Source organism: Spermophilus citellus (genome assembly GCF_964194105.1).
Source record: "Spermophilus citellus genome assembly, chromosome: 8".
In the NCBI taxonomy this organism is placed as follows: Eukaryota; Metazoa; Chordata; class Mammalia; order Rodentia; family Sciuridae; genus Spermophilus; species Spermophilus citellus.
The window spans coordinates 12,845,802-12,870,528 of NC_138189.1; the positions used below are offsets into that span (position 1 = coordinate 12,845,802).

Below are 24,727 nucleotides of genomic sequence, written 5' to 3' on the forward strand. Positions count from 1 at the left end.
GCTTTACAAATAACTTCAGCATCAAGTGTTTGATGATCTCTTTCAATCAGTTCTCACTTGTTTTCAGTGAGTTTTCTATTTTACAAGTTCCTACAAAGATAATAATTTGTAATTTAGTAAATACTTTTTTTCAAACTGTCAAACTGAATAAAAAGTATCTTTATATAGTTATATATAAATGCATTCATAGTTTATTAGCAAATAATAAATTACTGTTGTCATTTCAGGTGGCATTGAATATTTAGGAATGGTATGTTGACTAGGAATATTGGTTTTTGTTTTAGTCTCATGAAGCAAACAGCAATGCAGTCAGATTTAGAGTATGCCAGCTCATAAACAAGCTTTTGGGAAGTATGCCAGAAAATGCCCAGATTGATGATGATTTGTTTGATAAAATTAATGAAGCCATGCTTATTAGATTAAAAGATAAAATTCCAAATGTGAGAATACAAGCAGTCCTGGCTCTTTCGCGACTTCAGGATCCCAAGGATGATGAATGTCCAGTGGTTAAAGGTATGTGTGACCTCCTAAATCTTTTCAGTTTTTATTGATTTTGTTAATTTTTCAGCAATTGTAATTTTTTTTTATTTTGAACTACATATAATGTATGTGTAACACACACACACACACACACACATACACACACACACACATACACACACACATACAGAAGAGTAGAACACCCAAGTAGCAACCACTACTTAAAAAAATGTATTTAAAAAATAGAACATGGGCTGGGGTTGTGGCTCAGTGGTAGAGCACTTGCCTCGCATGTGTGAGGCACTGGGTTTGATTCTCAGCACCACATATAAATAAAATAAAGGACTATTGAAAACTAAAAAAATATTTAAAAAAAGAACATTATCAGTGTCTTTGAAGTCGGCCTGTCTGTATCACAACTGTATACCTGTCCCTGAGAAGTAATTATTATTACTTTTTTGAAAAAAAAAAACTTAATTTTTAGTTAAAAAACATAATCATATGTGGCTCTTGTAAAGTTTTGTCTATCATTTTGTGTGAACTGTACTATATTTTTCTTTCAAAATTATTTTTAATTTTAGTGTTTATATGTGATACTTTTTTAATGTATTATATAGCATTCTGTTGTTTGGAGTTAATAGTTTATTATTTCTAATCTTAATGTATTTTTTAATTGTTTCCAATTATTTTGCTTTTAAAAAAATTGTTATTATGAATTTTCTTAATTACATAGCTTTTGGTATGTATGTTCAAATATTTTTATAAGGTTTATGCCTAACAGTGGACTTGGAATATATGTGTGTTCAGCTTTATTAGATAAGGTATGAGTACTCTACACAGTGATTTACAATTAATATTTCAAGTAATAGAGCATGAAAGTGTTCATTGATCCATATCCTGTCAATATTTAGTAATATCAGATTTGAAATGCAGTGGTGATGTGGGTGTATGTTTGTGTGTGTGTATCCCATTGTTGCTCATGTTTTCATATATTTAGCAGCCAGATATAGTCATGTGTCATGTAAGTATGGGAATACATTTTGTGTTCTTAGGTTGATTTTTCTGGTTGTGTTGTTGTGTGAACATCATAGAGAGTACTTATACAAACTGGATGCTATAGGTCAATTTTTCAATGTGCTTTCTTGGTGCAGTCAAGAGTTGTGCTGAACATGAGATGTATGAGACTGCTGCCAACATGGCATGACATTACTTTTCTACAAACATTTTTTTAGTAGTGGAAGGCGTATACTCTAAACCGTAAAAAGTATGACAAGTACATAGACCAATAAGAAGTGTTTTATTAGTGTCATGTATTAAATGCTATACCTTGTATGTACTTTGTTTTATATAAATGGCAGTATAGTATGTTAATTTATATTTGTCATCACAAACATGTGAATAATGCATTATGATATGATGTTACCCACAGCTAAGATGTAACTAGGTGATTGGAATTTTTCAGCTCCTTTGTAATCTTATGGGACTACTGTCACATGCTTTTAGTCTGTCATTGACCAAAACATCATTACACATGCATTATTATTTCTATATGATGCCTGTCAGTGTGTTTTATCCATTTATCTGTTTTTTATTTAAAAATCAATTTTTAATTGATTTATTGGAGTTCTTTGTATATTCTGAAAAGAAAATCCTTAGATTATATGATTTACATATGTCTTCCAGTTTTTGCTCATTGTTTCACTTTTCTTTAGGTGTCTTTTTTTGAGCAGAAATTCTAGTGTCAGAATTATTAACTTCTGTTAGGATTTGTACTTTTTAATCCCTTATTTTAAAAAAAAACTTTACCTCTGGAGTCATAAAATTGTCAATTTCACTTTTCCATATGTGCTAGATATATTTTAGACACTTTTGTGCTTAACTATTCACTTGTCCCTGTTACCAGTTTTGTAATCAAGCTTGATAGCTTGTAGTATTTGGCATTTTGGGGTGTTAAATGATATGCATAATGATGTTGTATAAAACATATATGCTTGATAGTCAACATGTACTTGATAATGAAGCTGGGGACAATGTGAAAAGTACAAGAATAAATATAATTAAGTATAAGAAATGGATTTTGTTTTAGTGAGGACCACCAGAAGTTATTTTTACCATGCATTCATTAAAAATTCAAATCATGGATCCTAATAAAGCCATACCAGTTTAAAATAAACTGCCCACGAAGTAAATTTTCTTTTCACTTTTAGGGTTATTTTTAGGCACACCTAGTTTATTTTTAATTTCTCATTCTGTCCTTAGAAGGGAAGTTGGTGGAGAATATTTTCAGTTAAAATTAAGTGTGTGAGACTAAAGTATGTAATTTTTAAAAAAAATTTAAAATAAGACTTGTTAAATAATTTCTTTAGTACTAAAATGTATTACTTTATTTTTAGCATATGCTACTTTGGTTGAAAATGATTCAAATTCAGAAGTTAGGCGTGCAGTGTTATCATGCATTGCACCCTCAGCAAAGACTTTGCCAAAAATTGTGGGGCGCACCAAGGATGTAAAAGAGTCTGTCAGAAAACTGGCTTATCAGGTAAATATATTCAATATTTTTGCAGGCATATTAAAAGAAGCCATTTTCTTTAAGTACTTTTGGAAAATACTTAGCACATAATAGTGGTTTCTCTAAGATTATGGAGAGTATAGATAATTTAGGTTGAATTTTTGTCCGAGTTTTTTTTGGAGATTCTGGTTAACCTACTAAGATGAATGTTATTTATATTACTAGTTAAGAAATCTATAAATTGTGTTAAGTTTAATGACCATCTTTTTATTATTACCGTTTTAAGGTTTTAGCTGAAAAGGTTCATATGAGAGCAATGTCCATTGCTCAAAGAGTAATGATCCTTCAACAAGGTCTTAATGACAGATCGGGTAAGATATACATCTTTATATATGAAAGTTTTACTAGATTTTGAAGTCAGACTAACTGGGGTTTAGGAAACAAGTATTAGAAATTAGGGTGAGTAAGCCTGTCATTCCCATAAACTTGGTAGAAGTTGTTGGATCATACAGAAAACATTTCATTGTGTTAAAGATCTTAGAATTTTGAAGGAGCTGAGCTTTCAACCTTTCTGTTTCATAGATGGAGAAACTATATTTAGGTCTATGGAGATAATTAACATCAGAAGTTAGAATCTTTTTGTGCCCCCCCCCCTTTTTTAGTTTTATTGATTTTATTTTTTTAAATACACAACAGCGGAATGCATTGCAATTACAAAATACAGTACAGTTTTTCATATCTTTGTATATAGAGTATGTTCATGCCAATTCATGCCTTTATATATGTACTTTTTTTGCATTGCAATTCTTATTCCACAAATATACCACAATTTTTCATATCTCTGTTTATATATAAGGTATGTTGACACCAAATTCGATTCTTCATACATGTATTTTGGATAATGATGTCCATCACATTCTACTGCCCTTGCTAATCCTCTGGCCCCTCCCTTTCCCTCCCACCCCTCTTCCCTATCGAGAATTCATCTAATCCTCCCATGCTCCCCCCTCCCTAACTCACTATGAGTCAGTCTCCTTATATCAGAGAAAACATTTGGCATTTTTTGGGGGGGAATTGTGCCCTTTATCTTTCTTAAAATTTGTGTATCTTGGCAAATACTTGACAGACCATATACTGGTGCATTAGGCCAGTATAATATCCCTCTCCCCATCTGTTAAACTACAAAATCTACTTATAGGAATGATGTTTTAAAATTCCCAACTCTGATGGGAAGGCCAAGATGGTGCAATTTTGCTATAGCAAGAAAACAAACTTTTGTCTGAAAAACATTGTCCAAAGTCATTGAGTAGGATAGTCTTAAAACCTAAGACAAAGGTTTGTGCATTGATGTATATTTGTTTAATTCACTTCTGCAAATAGAATTGTGTTATAGATGCAACAAAGTAAAATAATTGATATTATAAATTCTAGGCTAATTCCTGGAGCCCATTGTCTTAGGGTAGAGGGAATGCAAAATTTTTTAGTTGGGTATTTGGTGCTGAACTTTTTCCATTTGTAGTTGGAAGTGAGCATCATTATAACTTTTGCAGTATCATTGTATTTTTCTTTTTTTAATTTAATATGCTTTGTTCTGCTTCTTAAAATATTTGTGTTGTAAATATTGTCTTGATGTTAACATCAATCTGAAAGAAATTAATGAAAACAGATGAAGTACAGGAAATGAAAGCTAGGGGGAGCCTTTGTTTATCTATGTTTCAAATGATCCAACAGATGCTGTGAAACAAGCAATCCAGAAGCATCTTCTCCGGGGCTGGTTACGTTTCACTGAAGGAAATATCTTGGAGTTGCTTCATAGGTTGGATGTGGAAAATTCTTCTGAAGTGGCAGTGTCAGTTCTTAATGCCTTATTTTCAATGACTCCTCTCAGTGAACTGGTGGAAATCTGTAAAAACAATGATGGCAGGTACATAAGGGATTCATTATTTGAGTTGTGCTTATGAACTTTTGCAAATAAAATTAGTTTTTCCTCCCTATTGCTTTATATCAATATCTTTAATTTTTTTCTAGTTTTCCCCCCTGTACTATAAGAATGCATTGATTTATTATAGACTGTCTACTTTAGCTGTGATCTCCCATTTTATTATTTTGATTTTTGCATTAGCCTTCCCTGAGAAAATCCAAAAACATGCATCCCTATTGTATATTTGTTCATTGTGTGTGGATAATTAATTTATGATGTCATTAAAAGAATGGTAATTATAAAGCAAATCTTTTCATTTCAATTTTTATTCAAAATTTTAACTAAATATAAAGATTATTCTTTTTCTTATCGTCTTCTTATTTAATGAAGGAAATTGATTCCAGTGGAAACATTAACTCCTGAAATAGCTTTGTATTGGCGTGCTCTTTGTGAATATTTGAAATTACAAGGGGATCAAGGTGAAGAATTTTTAGAGCAGATTTTGCCAGAACCTGTTATATATGCAGAATATTTACTGAGGTAAATTTTCTTTTCTTTTGGTTTTTATTGTGTTTGTGTGTCGGTCTTAGCCCTTTCTTCAAAGTCATGCTTGATTGGGAGTAAGTTAAAAACCCCTTTTTAGACAGGTAGAGATAAATGGGTATGTATATTAGGTATTCTGGAGAATATCCTATACTGGTCAGTAGTCAATATGTTTATGGTTTTATTCCTCAAAGCTGTTGAGACATGATTATGAATATTTCTCTATGAAATTAATAATAATGGTGTGTGTGTGTGTTTTTTTTTTTTTAATTCATTGGTAAACTTATTATTATGTGCCAGATAGTAAATGTTTTCCTATCTGTGGGCCATATATTCCCTGTCAAAATTACTTAGCTATGGGGCTGGGATTGTGGCTCAGCAGTAGAGCGCTCGCCTAGCACATGCAAGGCCCTGGGTTTGATCCTCAGCACCACATAAAAATAAATAAAATAAAAGCATCGTGTCCAACTACACCTAAAAAATAAATATTTAAAAGAAATTACTTGGCTCTGCCACGGTAATGCAAAATTTGCTGAATACTTTATGTTAATGACTTGAATGTGGCTATTTTCTGATAAAATTTTATTAACTTTTATGATACTAAAATTTGAATTTTGTATAATATGCAGTGTGTAAAAACTTTAAAAAATTTAATAGTAAGAATTATTTTTGGCTTATAAGATGTATGAAAATAGCATAGTGGATTTAGTCCTTGGGCCATAGTTTTCAACTCTGGGTGGGATTTTATGGCCAGTTTTAATATTAAAAACTTACCATGTAGATTTTAGTTTTAAATTTTAAAAAATTTGTTTTTCTTAAATTATTTGCATAACTTATTTCTATACATTTCACTTTAAAATTATCAAGTAAAATATTCATTCTTGTAAAAATTCAAATTACAAAAGTACATAAAATAAAAATATTGAGTTCTCCTTTTATTTCTTGCTTTCCCAATCCCATTGATTAATTGATTGATTAGTTAACTAAACAATGTGGGATATGTACTTTGAAACCTCCTTGTTTATATATATTACTGTAAATGTATACATAGTTTTTTTTTCTTGTTTTTTTAAATATAGCATACTAGCCTGGTGTATTGGCTCACACCTATAATCTCAGCTATTTGAGAGACAGACACAGGAAGATCACAAGTTAGAGGCCAGCCTGCGCAACTAGTGAAACCCTTTCTCAAAGTAAAATATAAAAAGAGCTCTGGCATAATATCTCTGGGTTCAATCTCTATTACCTGCCCCACCCCCCACACAAATAAATAAAAGAACAGCTCTATAAGTATGTGTGTGTGTATACACTCTTGTTTTCCGTTTGTTTATTTTTTTTAAGTGTTGATGGCCAAAGGCATTATATGTTGTTGAATATAAATCTATATAGTCTTGACAAGAGTTTATTGTTCCATAGTACATTGGTAGCATTTAATTTATTTCTCTATTAGATATTTAGGGTGCTTCCCATTTTCACTGATTAAAACAAAAAGTCTACTAAGCTTCCTTGTAAATGTCTTAATTTTGCTTTCAGGTAGCCTTTTTTTTTGGTTTGTTTTGGGGGATTTTACACATGAGAAAGGGAGACCTTTGTGATAGGGTATTGAATATAATCTTGATATGAGGGTTGGGAAAGGCTTCAATTTGGGCAATGATAAGGATGAAAGGTAGTTAATGGTGATTTTTTTTAGTAGTACATTCAATGAAATAAGAACACTACAGAAATGAAATAGGGTCCTAAGAAAGGATAATGTACATTTATGAAATTGTTCATTTAAAATTTTTTTAATTGTATTCATGGATTACTTGTGTAATTACTATTATTACTATTATTTTAAACAAAAGAATGATTGTTAATTAGGTATGATGAGGAAAGACTAGATTTTTATGACTAGTTGGACTTTTGGACAAGAGATTCAGAACTTGAATATTTTTAGTAGAAAATACATTTTCTAATTCTTTAGCTCCATCAAAAGTTTGCAAAGTTCATTATAATAACATTTATTATTGAATGGGTATAAACTTCATGTTTTTAGAATAATATTAATTGAAAAAGATCTTTTTCTGGCTTAAACGTGGGAATCAACTTGTCTTTGGTATCCACTAGATCCTACTTTATTAATTTTGCTTGTTTTAGTTATATCCAGAGCATTCCAGTAGTTACTGAAGAACAAAAAGGTGATTTTTCTTACATTGAAAATTTGATGACAAAAGAGTTCATAGGTCAGCAATTGATTCTGATTATCAAGTCTTTGGATACCAGTGAAGAAGGAGGAAGGTATGTGTAAATGTTAATCCTTTTTCATATTTACTCTTCTAATTTCCTATATTGGAATAATGGTCTTGTTATAATAATTTTTCTTTTCTGTATATTTCTATATGTATATATACACATAGACATGTAGACATATAGACATATAGTTATGTGTCATTTAACAAAAGGAAACATTCTGAGAAATGTGTTATTAAATATTGTTGGTGTGCAAACATCATGCTGTGTACGAACAAAAACCAAGATGGTGTAGGTTGCATGATATGGCCCTGTGGTGTAATGAAGAGACTATAACATACACAAGGCTGCCACCAGCGTAACATAAAATGGAATACTGTTTTATGGTAGGCTTTTGTTTTAATAAGTAGAAGTACACTCTAAAATAATGATGAATACAGTATAGTAAATACATAAACCAATAGCTACTCACCTATTATTAAATAAATGTATATTATTAAATAAATATATAAATAAGTATATTTATTATTAAATATATACAATAGTACTCATTTATTATTAAATATTACATACTGTAACTGTACAGAATTGTATGTACTATGCTTTTATATTGGTAATAATGTGATGGGTTTTTATTTTTTATGCCAGCATCACCACAGAGTAATGTGCTGAACTATATTACTGTGGCTATTGTGTCATTAGGCACTCTTTTAAGCTCCAATTTAATCTGATGGGACTCTCATTATATATGTAGTCTATTAACTAAAATGACACTGTGGATCATGATGGTGTGTGTATGTGCATGTATATGTATGTAAACCCACTTGAGTTTCTTCAGACTAAATTTTTTTTAGCTTTTAGTTAAAAAAAAATCTCTATTTGTATTTATTTCAGAAAGGGCTAGTAGTACTACTTTCTAAAAGGTTTGGTTCATGTTTGGGACTTTGTCATTTTATTTTGATTTATTAAAGATTATAGGGTGGTTTATAAACTTTGTTTTGCAGAATATGAAAATTTTTTTTTTACCTAGTCTGTACATATGGATTTTTTTTAACCTATAGTGATAAACGTAAGTGAAAAAACTGAGATAAATTTAAGTAAGTGAAATGTTAGAGATAAAATGTGTTTTATCATAGTGATATTTAAATTAAAACAGATCTCTTTGATTGTAGGAAACGACTGTTGGCTATTTTGCAGGAGATTCTTACTCTACCCACAACTCCTATATCCCTAATTTCATTTCTTGTGGAAAGACTACTTCATATCATTATAGATGATAATAAGAGAATACAAATTGTAAGTGATTTTGTTCATTGTTGATAAAGAGGTTTTGGTCAATGACTTTTAATTTCTCTTTAGAACTTTTTGTTTTGTCTAACAAGTTTTTAAAAATTAAAAATCCATATATCTACCTCTGTCTCTCACTCTTTCTCACACACATACACATTTTTAACATACCTTCCTCCTTTGGTGGGTCTATTACTCTGTTTAATCAGTTTAAAGGAGAATAGGTTTGGGAGGAAGTGAGTAGTAGTAGGATGAGGTTTTGCCCATGAGGCACTGGATACTGCAGTACTAAGAGTTGGCTGAAGTCACAAATACCTGGGTTGAAACCCCTCTGATACTTTCTGACTTTGTGTCTTTGGGAAAGGTACTTAGGTTTTTTACTCAACTACAAAATAACGACGAAACCTACCTTTATTGTTTAATGAGGTACTACTCATAAAGTGCTTGGTAAATATGGAAATAAATTTTATTTACAATACTGTTTTCAAAAGTGTTATTTTTTTCTAGGTTAGCCAAAAGAGACCTGTATTATTTTCACATAATTATGTAGTCTGAGTTGCAGGTTCAATTCTTTCTACAATGTTCTTAGTGATTATCTAGCGTTTGCTACAGTACTTTGATTTGGGAGGCAGCCTTTTCCTGAATTAGCCATCTCCAGTGTCCAAATGGCTCCTTGTTTATGCTATTAATATTTATGCATTGTGTACTCAGTAGAAGAATAAAAGGATATTCTACTTTTCTGTATTTAATTCCCACAAAGCCAGACAAGAGAGGAGTTGAAGAGTTTAGACAGAATTTTAGTTTATAGTGTCTAATCATGGGCATCATAATTTATTTTTTCTGTCTTTCAGATATCATATGAGGGTTAATTAATCTTTAACATCTTTGTGCCTATTTCCCTTCAGATATCCTCAGTGTTTAGTCAGATGTGTTCAGTCTTTTTTGTTCTAAAACTGTCTAGCAATCAGAATGTGTGCTACTTTTACCTATATATTTTGCTCTGTTTTTCTGTAAATGACATATGACAGATAATACTTGGAGTTTCATGTAGCAATTTGACATCATTTGCAGATATGTAAACCTTGTAATTTGAATTATAACTTATCAGGTTACAGAAATTATCTCAGAGATTCGAGCGCCTATTGTAACTGTTGGTGTTAATGTTGATCCATCTGATGCAAGGAAGAAAGAAATCAAGGTCAGTCTCTTTTAAATTAAAGAAGTGTTTGAGTAATGTAGTTGTGCAAGTCTAATTCCTCTTATAATATGATTTTGTGATATTGTTCACAAAGTCAAATTATTTATTACATATCAAACTATAAAAGTATTTACAAAGTTACCAGATTTTGTCAGTCTGGAGATTTGCTGATCCATAATTCAGGAAGATTGTGACTGTAAGTTTTATTGCTTAAGTTCTGGGTCATTGAGATATTAAAATAATACTCATGTTTTCTGTAGATTTTCACATTAATAATTTTTGTTTAGTGTTTACACAATCAGTATTTATTTTTTCCTAGATGGCTGAAATAAAAGTTAAACTAATTGAAGCAAAAGAAGCTTTGGACAATTGCATTACCTTACAAGATTTTAATCAGGCATCAAAATTAAAAGAAGAAGTAAAAGCATTAGAAGATGCCAAAATAAACCTGTTGAAAGAGACAGAACAACTTGAAATTAAAGAAGTCCACATAGAGAAGGTATCGATAACTTTTTAAATTAATTAATTAATTATTTTCATTTATATATGACAGCGGAATGTATTACAATTCTTTTTTTTTTTCTTTATTTAATTTATTTATTCATTTTTTTTATGTGGTGCTGAGGATCCAACCCAGTGCCTCATATGTGCTAGGCAAGCGCTCTATCACTGAGCCCCAATCCCAGGCCCCTTTGATATTACAATTCTTATTATACATATACAGCACAATTTTTTATGTCTCTGGTTGTATACAAAGTGTATTCACACCAATTCGTGTCTTTATACATATACTTTGAATAATAATATCCATCAATCAATAACTTTTTTATACTAAATCTCAAGTGTAATTAATTACCTCAATTAAATCTTATTTTCTTTAACTCACAAAACTGGCAGAATATATTCACTTTGGAGAAATTGGTAGTAGCAAAATGAACTAAAACAGGGAAAACTTTTTTGTTTCCCTTGTTCCTTTCTATTTTTGGCCTTGGAAAAGCCTTAATTAACTTTAATTATCCTGTAGCTAGGACTTTTTTTTGTTCCCTTGTCATACTAATCTCTGAAATCTGAAGTATTTCTTTCTTTCAGGGAAAGTAGTATTCCAGTAGTTTACTTCTCAGTTTTATGTATTTATTTACTCCCCCCAACATAGTTTAAAAAAACCATTTAAAAAAGGAAAATATGTCCATTGTTCCCTTATTTGTGGAAGACCAATGACCTTTCTATTGCCAGGAAAAGCATTACATTGGTAACCATGCTGTTACGTGGTTTTTTGGAATGTTAATTACTCCTTTTTATTTTCCTCCTTGGGGAGAGGGGAGATTGAACCAGGGGCACTTCGCTATGCTACATCCCTAGCCCTTTTTATTTATTTTTTTATTGAGACAAGATCTTTCTAAGTTGCTCAGGCTGTCCTGGAACTTATGATCCTCCTGCCTCAGCCATCTGAGTTGTTGAGATTACAAGGTGTACACCACCATGACTATTTTTTAAAGTGTAATTACTTTAAATGTTTTTAGAAAAAGTTTTGTTATTTTTAATGAAATACTAATCTTGATATCTAATAATATTTAAAACTTTTTAAACAGTTTTTAAAACTTTGGTCATTTGATAAATTAGTCTCTAAAATGGATTATTTATTTCCTAACAAACTTACTTTAACATAGGATAGATTGATATCAATTATTAAATTTGATGTTAACTTAATTCAGATTTTTTTTGGATCTTGCCTTTGTAGTGAACATTTATTATTATACTTTTGGTTTAGGGAGTGCTATTTATAGTACTTTCATAAGTAGAATGCTGACTTGGAAAGTTTACTATATAAAAAGGTGTCATAAGCTATGTTATATCCATATCATTATATCTCTAGCCATGGACTTCCTCATTCCAGCACTTCATCTGTCCATTGAGAATGACTGAATTTATTTTCATAGTAGTCGCTTCTTTCTTTCTTTTTTTTTTTTTTTCAAAGTCTGTGGATCATGGGCCATTAAACTTTGAAGCAAATTTAAAGCAAATCTGAAATACAATCTAAAAAATTACAAACTGCAAATAAATTAGGAGAATATTAGCAAAAGTGGTCTGTTATGATTGTTATCTCTTTATGTTGACTCTGACTATTTACTTGTCTAATTGTCCTATTTGAAGGGTATAAAGCTATTTTAGTACAAATAGAGCATGGCAAAATAGATGCTATGATTGGGAAATACAGGTTTTATGGAAGAAGTGTTTTAACCTGAGATTTGAATGAAAATATTAAGTGAACAGTAAAAGGATGTTTTTTTCTGTTAGTTCTTCAGGCACTTCAATTCATTTGATTGTAGCTGTCACTTTATGAGGTTGGTACTATTTTTTTTTTTAATATTTATTTTTTAGTTATAGGTAGACACAATAGTTTCATTTTATCTTATTTTTTATGTGGTGCTGAGGATCAAACCCAGTGCCTCACGCATGTTAGGCAAGTGCTCTACCTCTGGGCCACAACCCTAGCCCCATGAGGTTGGTACTATTATCTTCATTTTTAAAAAAATATTTATTTTTTAGTCGTAGATGGACATAATACTTTTATTTTTTTTAAATGTGATGCTGAGGATTGAACCCAGTGCCTCATGCATGGTAGGCAAGCGCTCTACTTCTGAACCACAACCCCAGCCCTATTATCTTCATTTCTAAAGATTAATTTATTTGCCTAAATTCACACTGATAGTAAATGGTAGAGGTAGGATTGGGATCTAAGGAGTGATCTACATGTGTACTTTTAATGAACTCTGGTATCTCTCCTTGATGGAATGATTTGTGATGACCCACAGGTTAAAGAATACCTGCTTTGTTTTAAAACTTCATTTTGACATGACTAGAGAATTGAGGGAGAGGTAATAAATAAATCTAGGGGAAAATTGAGGGCTAGATCATGTAAGGCTTTGTATAAAAAATCTTTAAGAATTTGTGCTTTACTCAAGAATCCATTAGTATTTTAAGTGGTAGGAGTATTCTGTCTTAGAAAGATCACTGTTTTTCAGGAAATGGGTGTAACAGTGGGAGACTGCTATAGTGATGTAGGCTTGAGATGATGGCAGTGTGAATAAGATGACTGGATATGGAAAGAAGCAACATATTTGAGAGGCTTTTAGGAATTTACAACAGGAAAAAGAGGGAATTCAGCATATTCTAGGTCTTTTACTTTAGACTGCTGCATAGATAACGGTGATGTTATGAAGAAAGAGAGCGCAGTAGGAGGAGAGATTTGGGCAATAATGAGTTCCCTTTTGTACATGTTGAGTTTGAAGGGCTTGTGGAACATCCAAGAATAAATGTAACAGTTTATATTTACGAATCTGAAACTTAGAAAATAGTTAGTCTACCTTATAGATGATAAATGGAGGTGTATGACTGGATAAAATCATCCAGGGAGTAAAAAAACAAAACAAAACAAAAAAAATCACCCAGGGAGTATATATGAAATGACAGTGTGCCCTAGGCATTTAAGCAGACATTTAGGGAATATGCAGAAGATATTCTTAGTAATGGTGAATATTTTGTCTTTTATTTTAGAATGATGCTGAAACACTACAGAAATGTCTTATTTTATGCTATGAACTATTGAAGCTGATGTCCATTTCAGCTGGCATAGGTGCAACCATGAATGGAATCATTGAATCTTTGGTATGTTGTTGACCTTTGAAGCTTTATTTTACCCCAGTCCTTCCTCTCAAGTAATACGTTCATTAGGTTTCAAAAGTATAAAAGATTACTATTTTAAGCATCTGATAAACAAATAGTTAAAAAAAATGTTTAAAATTACTATTTCATATTGTGAGAACTAAATAAGGTAATGTGTATAAAGGACCTAGTACAAAAGTAATAATTACTCTTTTAAAAGATTTGGAAAAACTTATTTCACATTGGAAAGAGCAGAATGACTTCATTCTTTGAGTAAGAAGAGGAGATAACTTAATCATATAAAAAATAAAATTTTAAGTGCTGGAATATTGGTGTAGAAAAAGACTGTGAGAAGGTTACAGTGTGATCCCTGTGAAAAGAGTTTATTTACTATTATTATTTTTTGAGATGGTTCTTGCTCTATTGCCCAGGCTGGCCTTAAATTTTTAGGCTCAAGCAGACAAGTCTGTCTGCTTTAGTCCCCCAAGTGGCCAGGACTACAGATGTGTGCCATTGTGTTCTGCTGTTCATGACTATATTTAAAGGACTTTAAAGTAAACTTTTATAGTCTCCATTGTGTAGACATCAGAACATAAGTACTACAAAACTCAGGAACAGTACTTTATGATAGGAATATCATGGAAACCTTATGTAACTTCAAAATTTTCTAGTAATGACATTTAAAGAAAGTAAAAAGAATCAGGTAAAATTAATGTTAATATATTAAGACATATTACATGTATGTCCAAATATTTTTCGTTTGTTTATGTCCAAAATGGTATTTTATGATTTACTTGGTATTAAAATTGTTAAGATATTTTATATCGTTTTCATACTAAGTCTTTTAGCATATCTCAAGCTTGACTAGTTATACTTCAAGTGCTCCATAGCCATATGTGCCTAGAGGACACAGTATTAGACAGTACAGATGTAGGTCTTCCTTTTTTTTCTTTAATCACATTTTTCATCAGAAAACAGATTCTGAATATGCCCAAGCTTTTAAGGATTCTGTTCAAATTAATTTAATTTGTGATTAGTGAGAAATAGCCAGTTGTGTGATCTGAAATATAATTCCTTTATTGGGATATCATGAGTTTCTAAATTCTCTAGACAACTGTCTAGTGCTTCTGATTAAAGTGTAGATTCTACTTCAACCTTTAGAATTTAGTTTTATTTTTAGAGAAGCAGAATCTTTAGTGAAAAGTAATCCCTTTTAAACTCTGCTTGGGAACTTTACGTCTGGTCCTACTAGAGAATGGTATATTGTAATACAGTTAACTCTAAAATTGAAGAGTAAATATGAAGTGTGTGTGTGTGTGTGTGTGTGTGTGTGTGTATTAAGTGAAGAAAATACAAAATTGAGTGATCATAATGACTATACAGAGTCTATGGCTAAAGATTGAAAAGATGAATAAAGGAATGTAAATTAGATATTTGAATAAAATAATTATATTTATGTGTTTTAAATAAAATGTTATAGATTATTATAATATATAATATTATAAATATTATATATTTATTGATTGCTTACAGTAAATGCTGGGAATATAATTATACATGGTATATATAACCTAGAGACTGCCATTATGGTTCTTCTGTCAAGAGAGGAGAATATCAGTTAAGTAAAATAAACGAGTGAACACCATTGCCTTTAATATGTGCTATGAAAAAGGGCTACGTGGTCATAAGCAATCATAATTGGAGTAGATATTTATGTGAAAAAGGGAGGGAAGAATGTTTAATGCAATAGCTATTAGGCACATGTGGCCATTAAAACCTACTTCAAATTGAGATATCTATCCTAAAAGGATTTTTGAAAAATTGGCTTTCAAAGACAGTACAAACAACAGAATATGAGTTGATTTCATTAATAAGTTTTTTATTGAGTACATGTTTAGTGATAATATTTTGATTACATTGGATTAAATGTAAATAAATAAGATTAAAATATAATATTAGTTTTACCTACTTCTTTTTACTTTATATATAAATGAATAAGGTTAATATGTAAAATTAGTTTCATGTGCTTCTTTTTACTTTAATGTGGCTTCTATAATGACTAAAAGAACAGTGCAGTTCCCATTTGTAGCTTGTATTGTATTTCTGAATAAGAAGCATCAAAATCAGACCAGTTGAGCTGGTCTACTTAAGAGGTTGATTCAGGAGGATCGAAAATTTGAGCAAACCTGGGCAACTTGGCAAGACCTTCAATCAAAATAAAAAGGGGGTGGGGCTACAGCTCAGTGGCAGAGCACTTGTTTGCATGTGCGGACCCTGGGTTTGATCCCCAGTACCACTAAAAAGAAAAAAGATCATACCAGTTGAACAAACTAACAACAAGGGGTAGCATGATATATGATAAGATGGGGAAAGACTACATGATGAGGGTTGGTGTATATTGTTCTAATGAGTTTTACTTATTCTATAGGCACTGGAAATCCGTTGACTTAGTTTTAATAGATATACTGGAGATGTTTCATGATCATCTATGTTTCAGGAAAATTATTCTGGCTTTTGCAATTTAAATATTTGCCTTTTTTTCTTTTTTTAAACGAAAAATGACTTCTTGGAGTTAATAGACAATATGACAGTGAAGTAGATTTACAAAATAATGGAAATTCACATTTAGACCATGATTTTAATATATTATTATAAATTTCTTGCTTTGGTCAAAATTAACTTCTAATTCATTTTAGATTCTTCCTGGAATAATAAGTGTCCATCCTATAATAAGAAATCTGGCTGTTTTATGCTTGGGATGCTGTGGACTACAGAATAAGGATTTTGCAAGTAAACACTTTGTGTTACTATTACAGGTAGGATTTACTTTGTGACAAAATCTCCATTGCATTTCCTGAACTATTCTGTCTCTGGTGATAAGGCTAATATTTAATTCATTCTGAAGATTATTGATGATGATTGTTGACAATCTATAGGAACTCATTTTTTGTCCTTTGATTGTTTTTTAATTAAAACATCTTTGTAGAAGAAAGATGAAATGTTAATTTAAGATAATCTTAATCACAGATCAAATATTAAGTGCATATTAAGTTCCTTGCCTGGACTGTTCTAGGTTTATGAAAAAAATGTGACAGGTAAGTGGTGAGAAAAAACAAGATTTTAAGTTCTTGTGTTAATAGAGCTTACACTCTAGAAAGTAAAACTCACAGTGGAAAATAAACAAATATGTAGTATGACAGATGAAGAAAAATAATGCAGAGAAGGGGAATAAGGACTGAATAGAAAAAGGGACAGTATAGTTCAGGAAGGCCTCACTAATAAATGGGACCTGTATCAAAGTGAAGTTGAAGGAGTGAACCACAAGCATATCTGGGAATAGGATTTTTTTTTTTTTTTTTTTTTTTTTTTTTTTGCTTAGCACATTTGAGGACCAGGAGGACATATGGCTAGGAAAGACTGAGCAAAGTGGAGAGTAATAGGAAAAAGAATTTGCAGAATGTCTATCTCTTATAGGAGTATATGAACTAAAAAGATGTCAGCTTCCACCATGAATAAAGTAGGAAGGAATTGGAAGACTTTGAATAGAATATTGTGCTCTGACTAGGTATGGTGTGGTGTAGACCAGGGAAGGGTTGGACACCTTTCCTATGAAGGCCAGAGAATAAGTAGTTTAGACCATTTAAACCATAGTTCTGTTTCAACCATTCCTCTCTTGTGTTGTAGTGGGGAGACAGTAATGGATGGTACATGAACGAATGAGTGCAACTGTAGTCCAGTAAAACTTTATTTATGGACATTGAAACTTGAATTTCATAAATTTTTACATGTACTGAATTTTTTTAATAATTTGAAAATTTAAATAAACTATAACTTGCATACTGTACAAAATTAGGTGGTATATTAGATTTGGCCTGTGGGCCATAGTTGTCATATCCTCGGTATGACTGCAGAGGTATAATTATAGAAGCAGGGATACTAGTAAGGAAGAAATTCAGCAATCCAGGAAAGACATGGTTGGGATGAGGTTTATGGTTATTTGGATTGTGAGAAGGATAGTGTATTAGCTACGATTCTTCAGAGATATAAAACCAATAACATACATATGTATACATGCATGTATTGTATGTTGATTGATAGATATGAGGGAATTTATTAGGGGAATTGGCTTATATGGTTTTGGAGGCTGTAAACTTCCGTGATAAGTGGTCTGCAAACTGGACCCTGGATGCTGCTAGTATGATAGACCAAGTTTGAAGGCCTGAGAACCAGGGAAGCCCATGTGTTATGGTTTAGATGTGGTGTCCCACAAAAGCTCACATGCGAGACAACGCAAGAAGGTTTGGAGGAGAAATGATTAGGTTATAGCCTTAACCTAATCCGTGAATTAATTCCTGATTGGGTTAACTGAATGGTAACTGGAGGCAGGTGGGGTGTGGCTAGAGGAAGTGATTCATTGGGGGCATGGCTGTGGGGTATATATTTTGTATCTGGTGAGTAGTTTGTGCTTTCTGGTCATCATGTGAACTGCTTTCCTCTGCCACACTCTTGCCATGATGTCCTGCCTCACCTTGAGCCCTGAGGAATGGAGCTGGCCTCTTATGGACTGAGACCTCTGAAACCGTGAGCCCTCAAATAAACTTTTCCTCCTCTACAGTTGTTCTGGATGGGTCTTTTAGTCACAGCAGGCAAAAAGCTGACTAAAACACCACGTAACTATTGATCTGTGAACAAAGGCCTGAGAACCTGTAGTCCTGCTGGTATTAAGACCTGGAGTCCAAGGCCTGAACAGTCTGGAATTCTGATGTCCAAGTACAAATAAGAGTATATTCCAGTTCTAGGAGAAAGAGGAGATCCCCTTTTTGTTCTGTCTGGGCCCACATTGAGAACATGTCTTCCCACAATTAGTCCATTGACTCATATGCCAATCTTTCTTGGAAATATTCTCACAAATATACCCTGAAATAATCCTTAACCAGTTCTGTGTAACCCCTAATCTAGAAGTAATCCTTAATCACTTCTGTAGGTGATCCATAATTCAGTCAAATTGACCTAAAATTAACCATCACAAATGGAAGTCTAAGATTGAAAATAGGGGGCTGGGGATGTGGCTTAAGTGGTAGCGTGCTCGCCTGCCATGCGTGCGGCCCAGGTTCGAGCCTCAGCACCACATACCAACAAGGATGTTGTGTCCACCGAGAACTAAAAAATAAATATTAAAAATTCTCTCTCTTTCTCTCTCTCCTCTCTCACTCTCTCTTAAAAAAAAAAAGATTGAAAATAATCTGTAGGATTTGCTGATGTATCTGATGTAGCATGTGAGAAAAAGAGATCTAAGATAACTAAGGATTTAGGTTGGATTAACCAGAAGGATTAAATTATTATTCCCCATGATGGAGAAAACAGGAGCCTGTTTCCCTCCTTTTTATATATTTTTTATTTGTTCTTATTAGTTACACATGATAGTAGAATGCATTTCGACACACCATACGTAAATGGAGTATAACTTCTCATTCTTCTGGTTGTACATGATGTAGTGTTAGACAGATCGTGTAGTCATATATGCACATAGGGTAATAATGTCCAATTAATTCTACTATCATTCCTATCCACATACCTCCTCCCCTCCCTTCACTCCTCTCTGTCTAATCCAATGTACCTACCTATGTTTTTCCCACCACTCCCTGTCCCCATCATGAATTATCATTCAGATATCAGAGAACACATTCAGCCTTTGATTGTTTTGAGATTGCCTTATTTCGTTTAGCATAGATTTCTCCAGTTCCACCCATTTACCAGCAAATACCATTATTTTATTCTTCTTAAATTAGGCTGAGTAATAGTCCATTGTGTATATATACCACAATTTCTTTATCCATTCATCTGTTGAAGGCACCTAGATTGGTTCCATAGTTTAGCTATTGTGAATTGAGCTGCTGTAAACATTGATATGGCTGCATCACTGTAGTAGGCTGATTTTAAGTCCTTTGGTATAAACCGAGGAGTAGGATAACTGGGTCAAATGGTTGGTTTCATTCCAAGTTTTCTTCGAAATCTCCATATGCTTTCCATGGTGGTTGCACCAATTTGCTGTCCCACCAGCAATGTATGAGTGTTATTTTCCCTCACATCCTCATCCAATATTTATTGTTACTTATATTCTTGGTAATTGCCATTTTGACTGGACTGATATGGAATCTCAGTGTATTTTGATTTGCATTTTTCTAATTGTTAGAGATGCTGAGCTTTTTTATTTATTTGTTGATCGATTGTATTTCTTCTGTGAATTGTCTGTTCAGTTCCTTAGCCCATTTATTGATTGGTTTATTTGTTTTTTGTTTGTTTTTGTGTTAAGTTTTTTTGAGTTCTTTATATATTCTGGAGAATAATGTTGTATCTGAGGTACATGTAGTAAAGATTTTCTCCCATTTTGTAGGTTCTCTCTTCACATTATTGATTGTTTTCTTTGCTTTGAAGAAGGAAGAACAGGTTTCATGGCAGGTGGATGAAATAAATAAAAAGTGTTCTATATTAGACATGATTAAATTTGGTGTTTGAGAAATAGGCATTTAAATATGAGTTCCAAGTGTAAGGAGCTATCCAGCATGGCAGATGAGCCTGGAAGTCTCTCTTCTGTTGATGGTATCTGATAGCATCCAGTGCCTAGAGATTGCATGTTACTTGAAGAATGAGTATAGATTGAGAAGATATCTCAACTTTGAGTTCCCTATAGCTTAGGCAGCATTTAAAGGTAGGGAGATAAAGAAGAACCAGAAGAGACTATGGTGATATCAATAGTATAAGGAGAGGGTGATGTGTTAGAAGGCAATATTACAACGAGGGGAGACCCAACTGGCCAATGCTTCTAACAGGTGATAAGAATTCATAAGTAATCACTTCTGGCAAGTAAAGAAGTATTCAGTGACTTTTCTGAGAGTAATTTATGTGGCAGGCAAAAACTGGAGTGGGCAGAAGAAAATTTAAGTCTCTTTTAAGGTTTTTGTTTTTCTGGTTAGGAGTAATAGAAATTGGGAGGTAGCAAGAGAGGGTATGGGGGTAAAGAGGAACATTTTGGGTTTTAATTTTATTTTTTTTAAGATGGGGAAACTCAGAGCATATTTTGTACTCGGAAAAATAACTCAGTTGAAAGGAAAAAATTGGTAATATGGGATTGGGGTAGTTGCTGGAGTGATGTTCTTATATGCAGGAGGTGGTGGAATCAGTTGTACCAGTGGAATGCATTTGACTTGCAGACTGCTTGATTTTGGATGTTCGTCTCTAATGTCTGGGCCTAGCTTAACTTGAAAAATAAACTTCAACTTCTACTAGTCTGGTGTTGCCAGTGGGATAAAATGTTTATAATGGGATAAAAAAGCCATGAGAAATTTTGATGCACATTGCTTCTGAACAGTTCAATAAAGGTAGCAAAGGAGAGCTTTGTATGCCCATGTTGAAAATAATGTGTTAGAATATGGCTCATAATTTTCATGAAAAGATTATTTTAAAGGGCTAAACTCAGCAAAGAAATTTCCCTAGAACATAAAACTCTGTTGTCCATGGAATGGTCAAACTGACTTGTAGCTTTGTATTGAAGGAAGAAAAATAGCGCTGTACTTTTAAAAAATAATTATTTTAAAAAAAGTAATCCTCATGAATTTCAATGTTTTAACTTTCTGAAAAATTACAAAGAAATTGACAGCTAATCTTTTTAAACTGGAAAAAATAAAGTCATTAATTTTTATATCAGCAGGTATTGACATTAGTGATGCTGCTAGTAATTTTTGCAGGGAATTTTATTTGTAATTGAGAAATTTATTGGTTTTAAATATTGGATTTATTATCTGGGAAATAAAATCCTACATTTTTAAAGGAGTTTTGCCTAATATTGTCATCCCTTGGTATCCATGAAGGATTGGTTCCGGGACCATTGTGAATATCCAAATATGCAGATTCTCAAGTTCCTAATATAATACTGAAGTATTTGCATATAACCAGCACTTCTTCCTGTATGCTTTAAATCATCCCTAGATTACTTATAATAACTAACACAATGTAAATGCTATTTAAATATTTTAATACTGTATTTTTTCAGGGAATAATGACAAAAAAAAGTCTGTACAATTTGTTTTTTCTTTTATTTAGTTTGTTGAACTGATGGATTCAGGATCTTGTATGAGATGCAGGGTAGACCATAATTAGAACAGGAGATTTTCTACTTCCATTTCCTAGGATTCTAGAAGATGGGCCTTGAAATGTTAGAATAATTGTTGGTCATTACTTTTTTTTTTTTTAAGTGGAAGAAAAAATCTTATTAGAACATCTGATAGGGAAGTGTTCGTTTATGTCTGGCTTACTAAATAGTTCTCTAAAAAATGAGGTAAAGCATTCATTAAGATGGCCTTTATGTTATTATGGATGATGCTTAAAAATTATAATTTCTTCTAGTCAAGTTGGAACTGATAGAAGAGATTAGAGGCAGACAGTTATATAAACTTTCTAGTGCTAAAGCAAAGAAAATATCTTTAAATTGCTTTCAGATGATATTTAAATTCACTTGACCTTTAAACTGAAATATGGAATTGTAATGTTTTTCTTTTTAGTAGTATAACATCAATAATAAATGCCTTGGACATTTCAGACAGAAGAAATGTAATATGAATTTAATCCCAAAGATATCCCAGGAGTATTCTTGAGTTAATCAGTACAAACTCCTTCTCTACAGGACAAGGAAACCTCTAGGAGTTTTGATATTGTTTTTCCTATTTAATTTCTTGTAGTTATTAGGAATTGTCAAAATCAAGTTGATGTGAAAGATGTTATCGAGACAATTTCATAATTTTGATAGATTTTCAAATAAAAAAAGTAACAAGCTTATCATGGAATTATAGTCTTCAAGAACGAAAGTATACTCTTTGTTTAAACAACTTACATCTGTAAATTTCCATTAGGATCTAGCTATTAATTTTGTCAGATTTTTTTAAAATTAAAAATATCTGTGAATGATATCAGATTCAATTGCAGAAAAAATCTTTATAATTTTTTAAAAATATTTTGTATATTCTGGGGGCTAATATCAAAAATATTAACCACAAAATAGATTCAGTTGTCTTTATAAGTGTATTTTCAAGGTTATCATTGAAAGATATTAGAGAAAAATAGCTCTTTTTGGGCATAAGAGATCAATCCTTCTTGTTAAGTTTTAGTAATAAATTTGATGTAAGAAATATATGAGCCCTTGTTAGAGGGGCAGAAGAGAGAAATTATTGCATTTTAAAATCTTAAGTGAGAATCCAACTGGGCTATTGGTGCCCAGTAAGGTACATCTTTTTTTTTAGTATTGGGGATTGAACTCAGGGATACTTTTAACCATTGAGCCACATCCCCAGCCCTTTTTTAAAAAAAATTTGAGACAGGGTCTGCTAAGTTGCTGGGGCTGGCTTTGAATTTGGAATCTTTCTGCTTCAGCTTACTGAACTATTGTAGTTTACCACTACACCTCGTCTATAAGTGTCATCTTTAAGAGTGAGGGAAACCAAGTTGCTGCTGAGATAGGAGCATGTTTGGGATTTGTAGAGAGCACTCATTTTAGTATATTATTTATCAACATTTAGATTTAACAGATTTATAGGTATGGCCCTCAGAAAGTATGCTGGTTCCTTCCAAGTTTTGAAATTTTAAGCCATTTTTCCTGATTTTTATTAGTTTGACCAACTTGATGATCATAGGTGTATTTAAATTTATTTTAAAGGCCAAATTATATACCAGTTATTTTTTCATTAATCAAAATGTCATCACAGAATATAGTTAATCTTTCATAACAGAAACATTGATTACGTTCTGTTTTTTTAATCAAAATGTAATCACATAGAATATAGTTAATCTTTCATAATAGAAACAATGAGTTCTGTTTTTTCATGGCTTTGAAATTTGGTTTATATTTTTGTAACTCAAGACAGACTATATAAACTGCTGATTTTTATGGCTTACCTTCTTTTATACAAGAGTCCAGTTGAAAACTGACTAACATGCTTTTAATTGTTTAGAATCTAGTGTTTTTCTCTTGATGGATGAACTAAATCAACAATTTTGATTTAAACAGTTTTTCTGTATCTTAAAAAAATGATAAAACCATAGTTGGTATTATTGTTCTTTTTATAATGAAAGTGACGAATAATATATTCAGCCAGCCTCTAATTCAGGATTTTTTTTTTTTTTTAATACCGCAAAGATTAACTTCTTTCGTTTTTTCTTTTTTTGCGGTTCTGGGGATCAAACCCAGGGCCTCACACAAGCTAGGCAAGTGCTCTACCACTGAGCTTAATCCCTAGCCAGATTAAATTTTTCTTAAGGAATATAATTTCAATTATTATGGTACAAATAAATGCATTTTTAAAATTGAAGTTTATATTTTAAATTGAATTTAAATTATACTTCTGAAAAGTGTTGTTTTCTCTATATCTGACAGTCATTGAAATTTGAGTAAAAGTTTGTGTAATCATTTTACTAAGGATAAATAAATCATTATACTGAATGCTTTTTGGTGGGGGATGTCTCACTTTAGGTTTTGCAAATTGATGATGTCACAATAAAAATCAGTGCTTTAAAGGCAATCTTTGACCAGCTGATGACATTTGGGATTGAACCATTTAAAACCAAAAAAGTCAACACCCTTCAATGTGAAGATGCAGACATAAACTGTGATGATGAACAAGAATCAACAGAAGTTGAGGAGACTGCTACAGCTAAAAATGTTTTGAGACTCCTTTCTGATTTCTTAGATAGTGAGGTAAGAAATAGTTCCAATCTTGTGGTTATGAAGTGTCGTTTGCAGCATCTAATTTGTTTATGTTCTTTATGTTTTTAGAACTAAAGTTTAAACTTGGACAAAATTTTTGAATTTGCTTTTTTGACATCTTAATTAAATCTCAGATTTCACTTT

General features: G+C 31.9%; 1 protein-coding gene across 1 annotated transcript in view; it reads left to right on the forward strand.

Moving 5' to 3' along the window:
* Positions 1-24,727, forward strand: part of NCAPG (non-SMC condensin I complex subunit G) — a 39,316-nt gene that overhangs the window by 1,519 nt on the left and 13,070 nt on the right. Inside the window, exons 3-14 of the mRNA XM_081303272.1 lie at positions 285-513; positions 2,874-3,019; positions 3,276-3,360; positions 4,721-4,913; positions 5,301-5,450; positions 7,590-7,730; positions 8,855-8,978; positions 10,078-10,167; positions 10,487-10,666; positions 13,723-13,833; positions 16,527-16,646; positions 24,350-24,574. Coding sequence (XP_081159398.1) covers positions 285-513; positions 2,874-3,019; positions 3,276-3,360; positions 4,721-4,913; positions 5,301-5,450; positions 7,590-7,730; positions 8,855-8,978; positions 10,078-10,167; positions 10,487-10,666; positions 13,723-13,833; positions 16,527-16,646; positions 24,350-24,574 — 1,794 coding nt within the window. The remainder of the gene's footprint in view (positions 1-284; positions 514-2,873; positions 3,020-3,275; positions 3,361-4,720; positions 4,914-5,300; positions 5,451-7,589; positions 7,731-8,854; positions 8,979-10,077; positions 10,168-10,486; positions 10,667-13,722; positions 13,834-16,526; positions 16,647-24,349; positions 24,575-24,727) is intronic.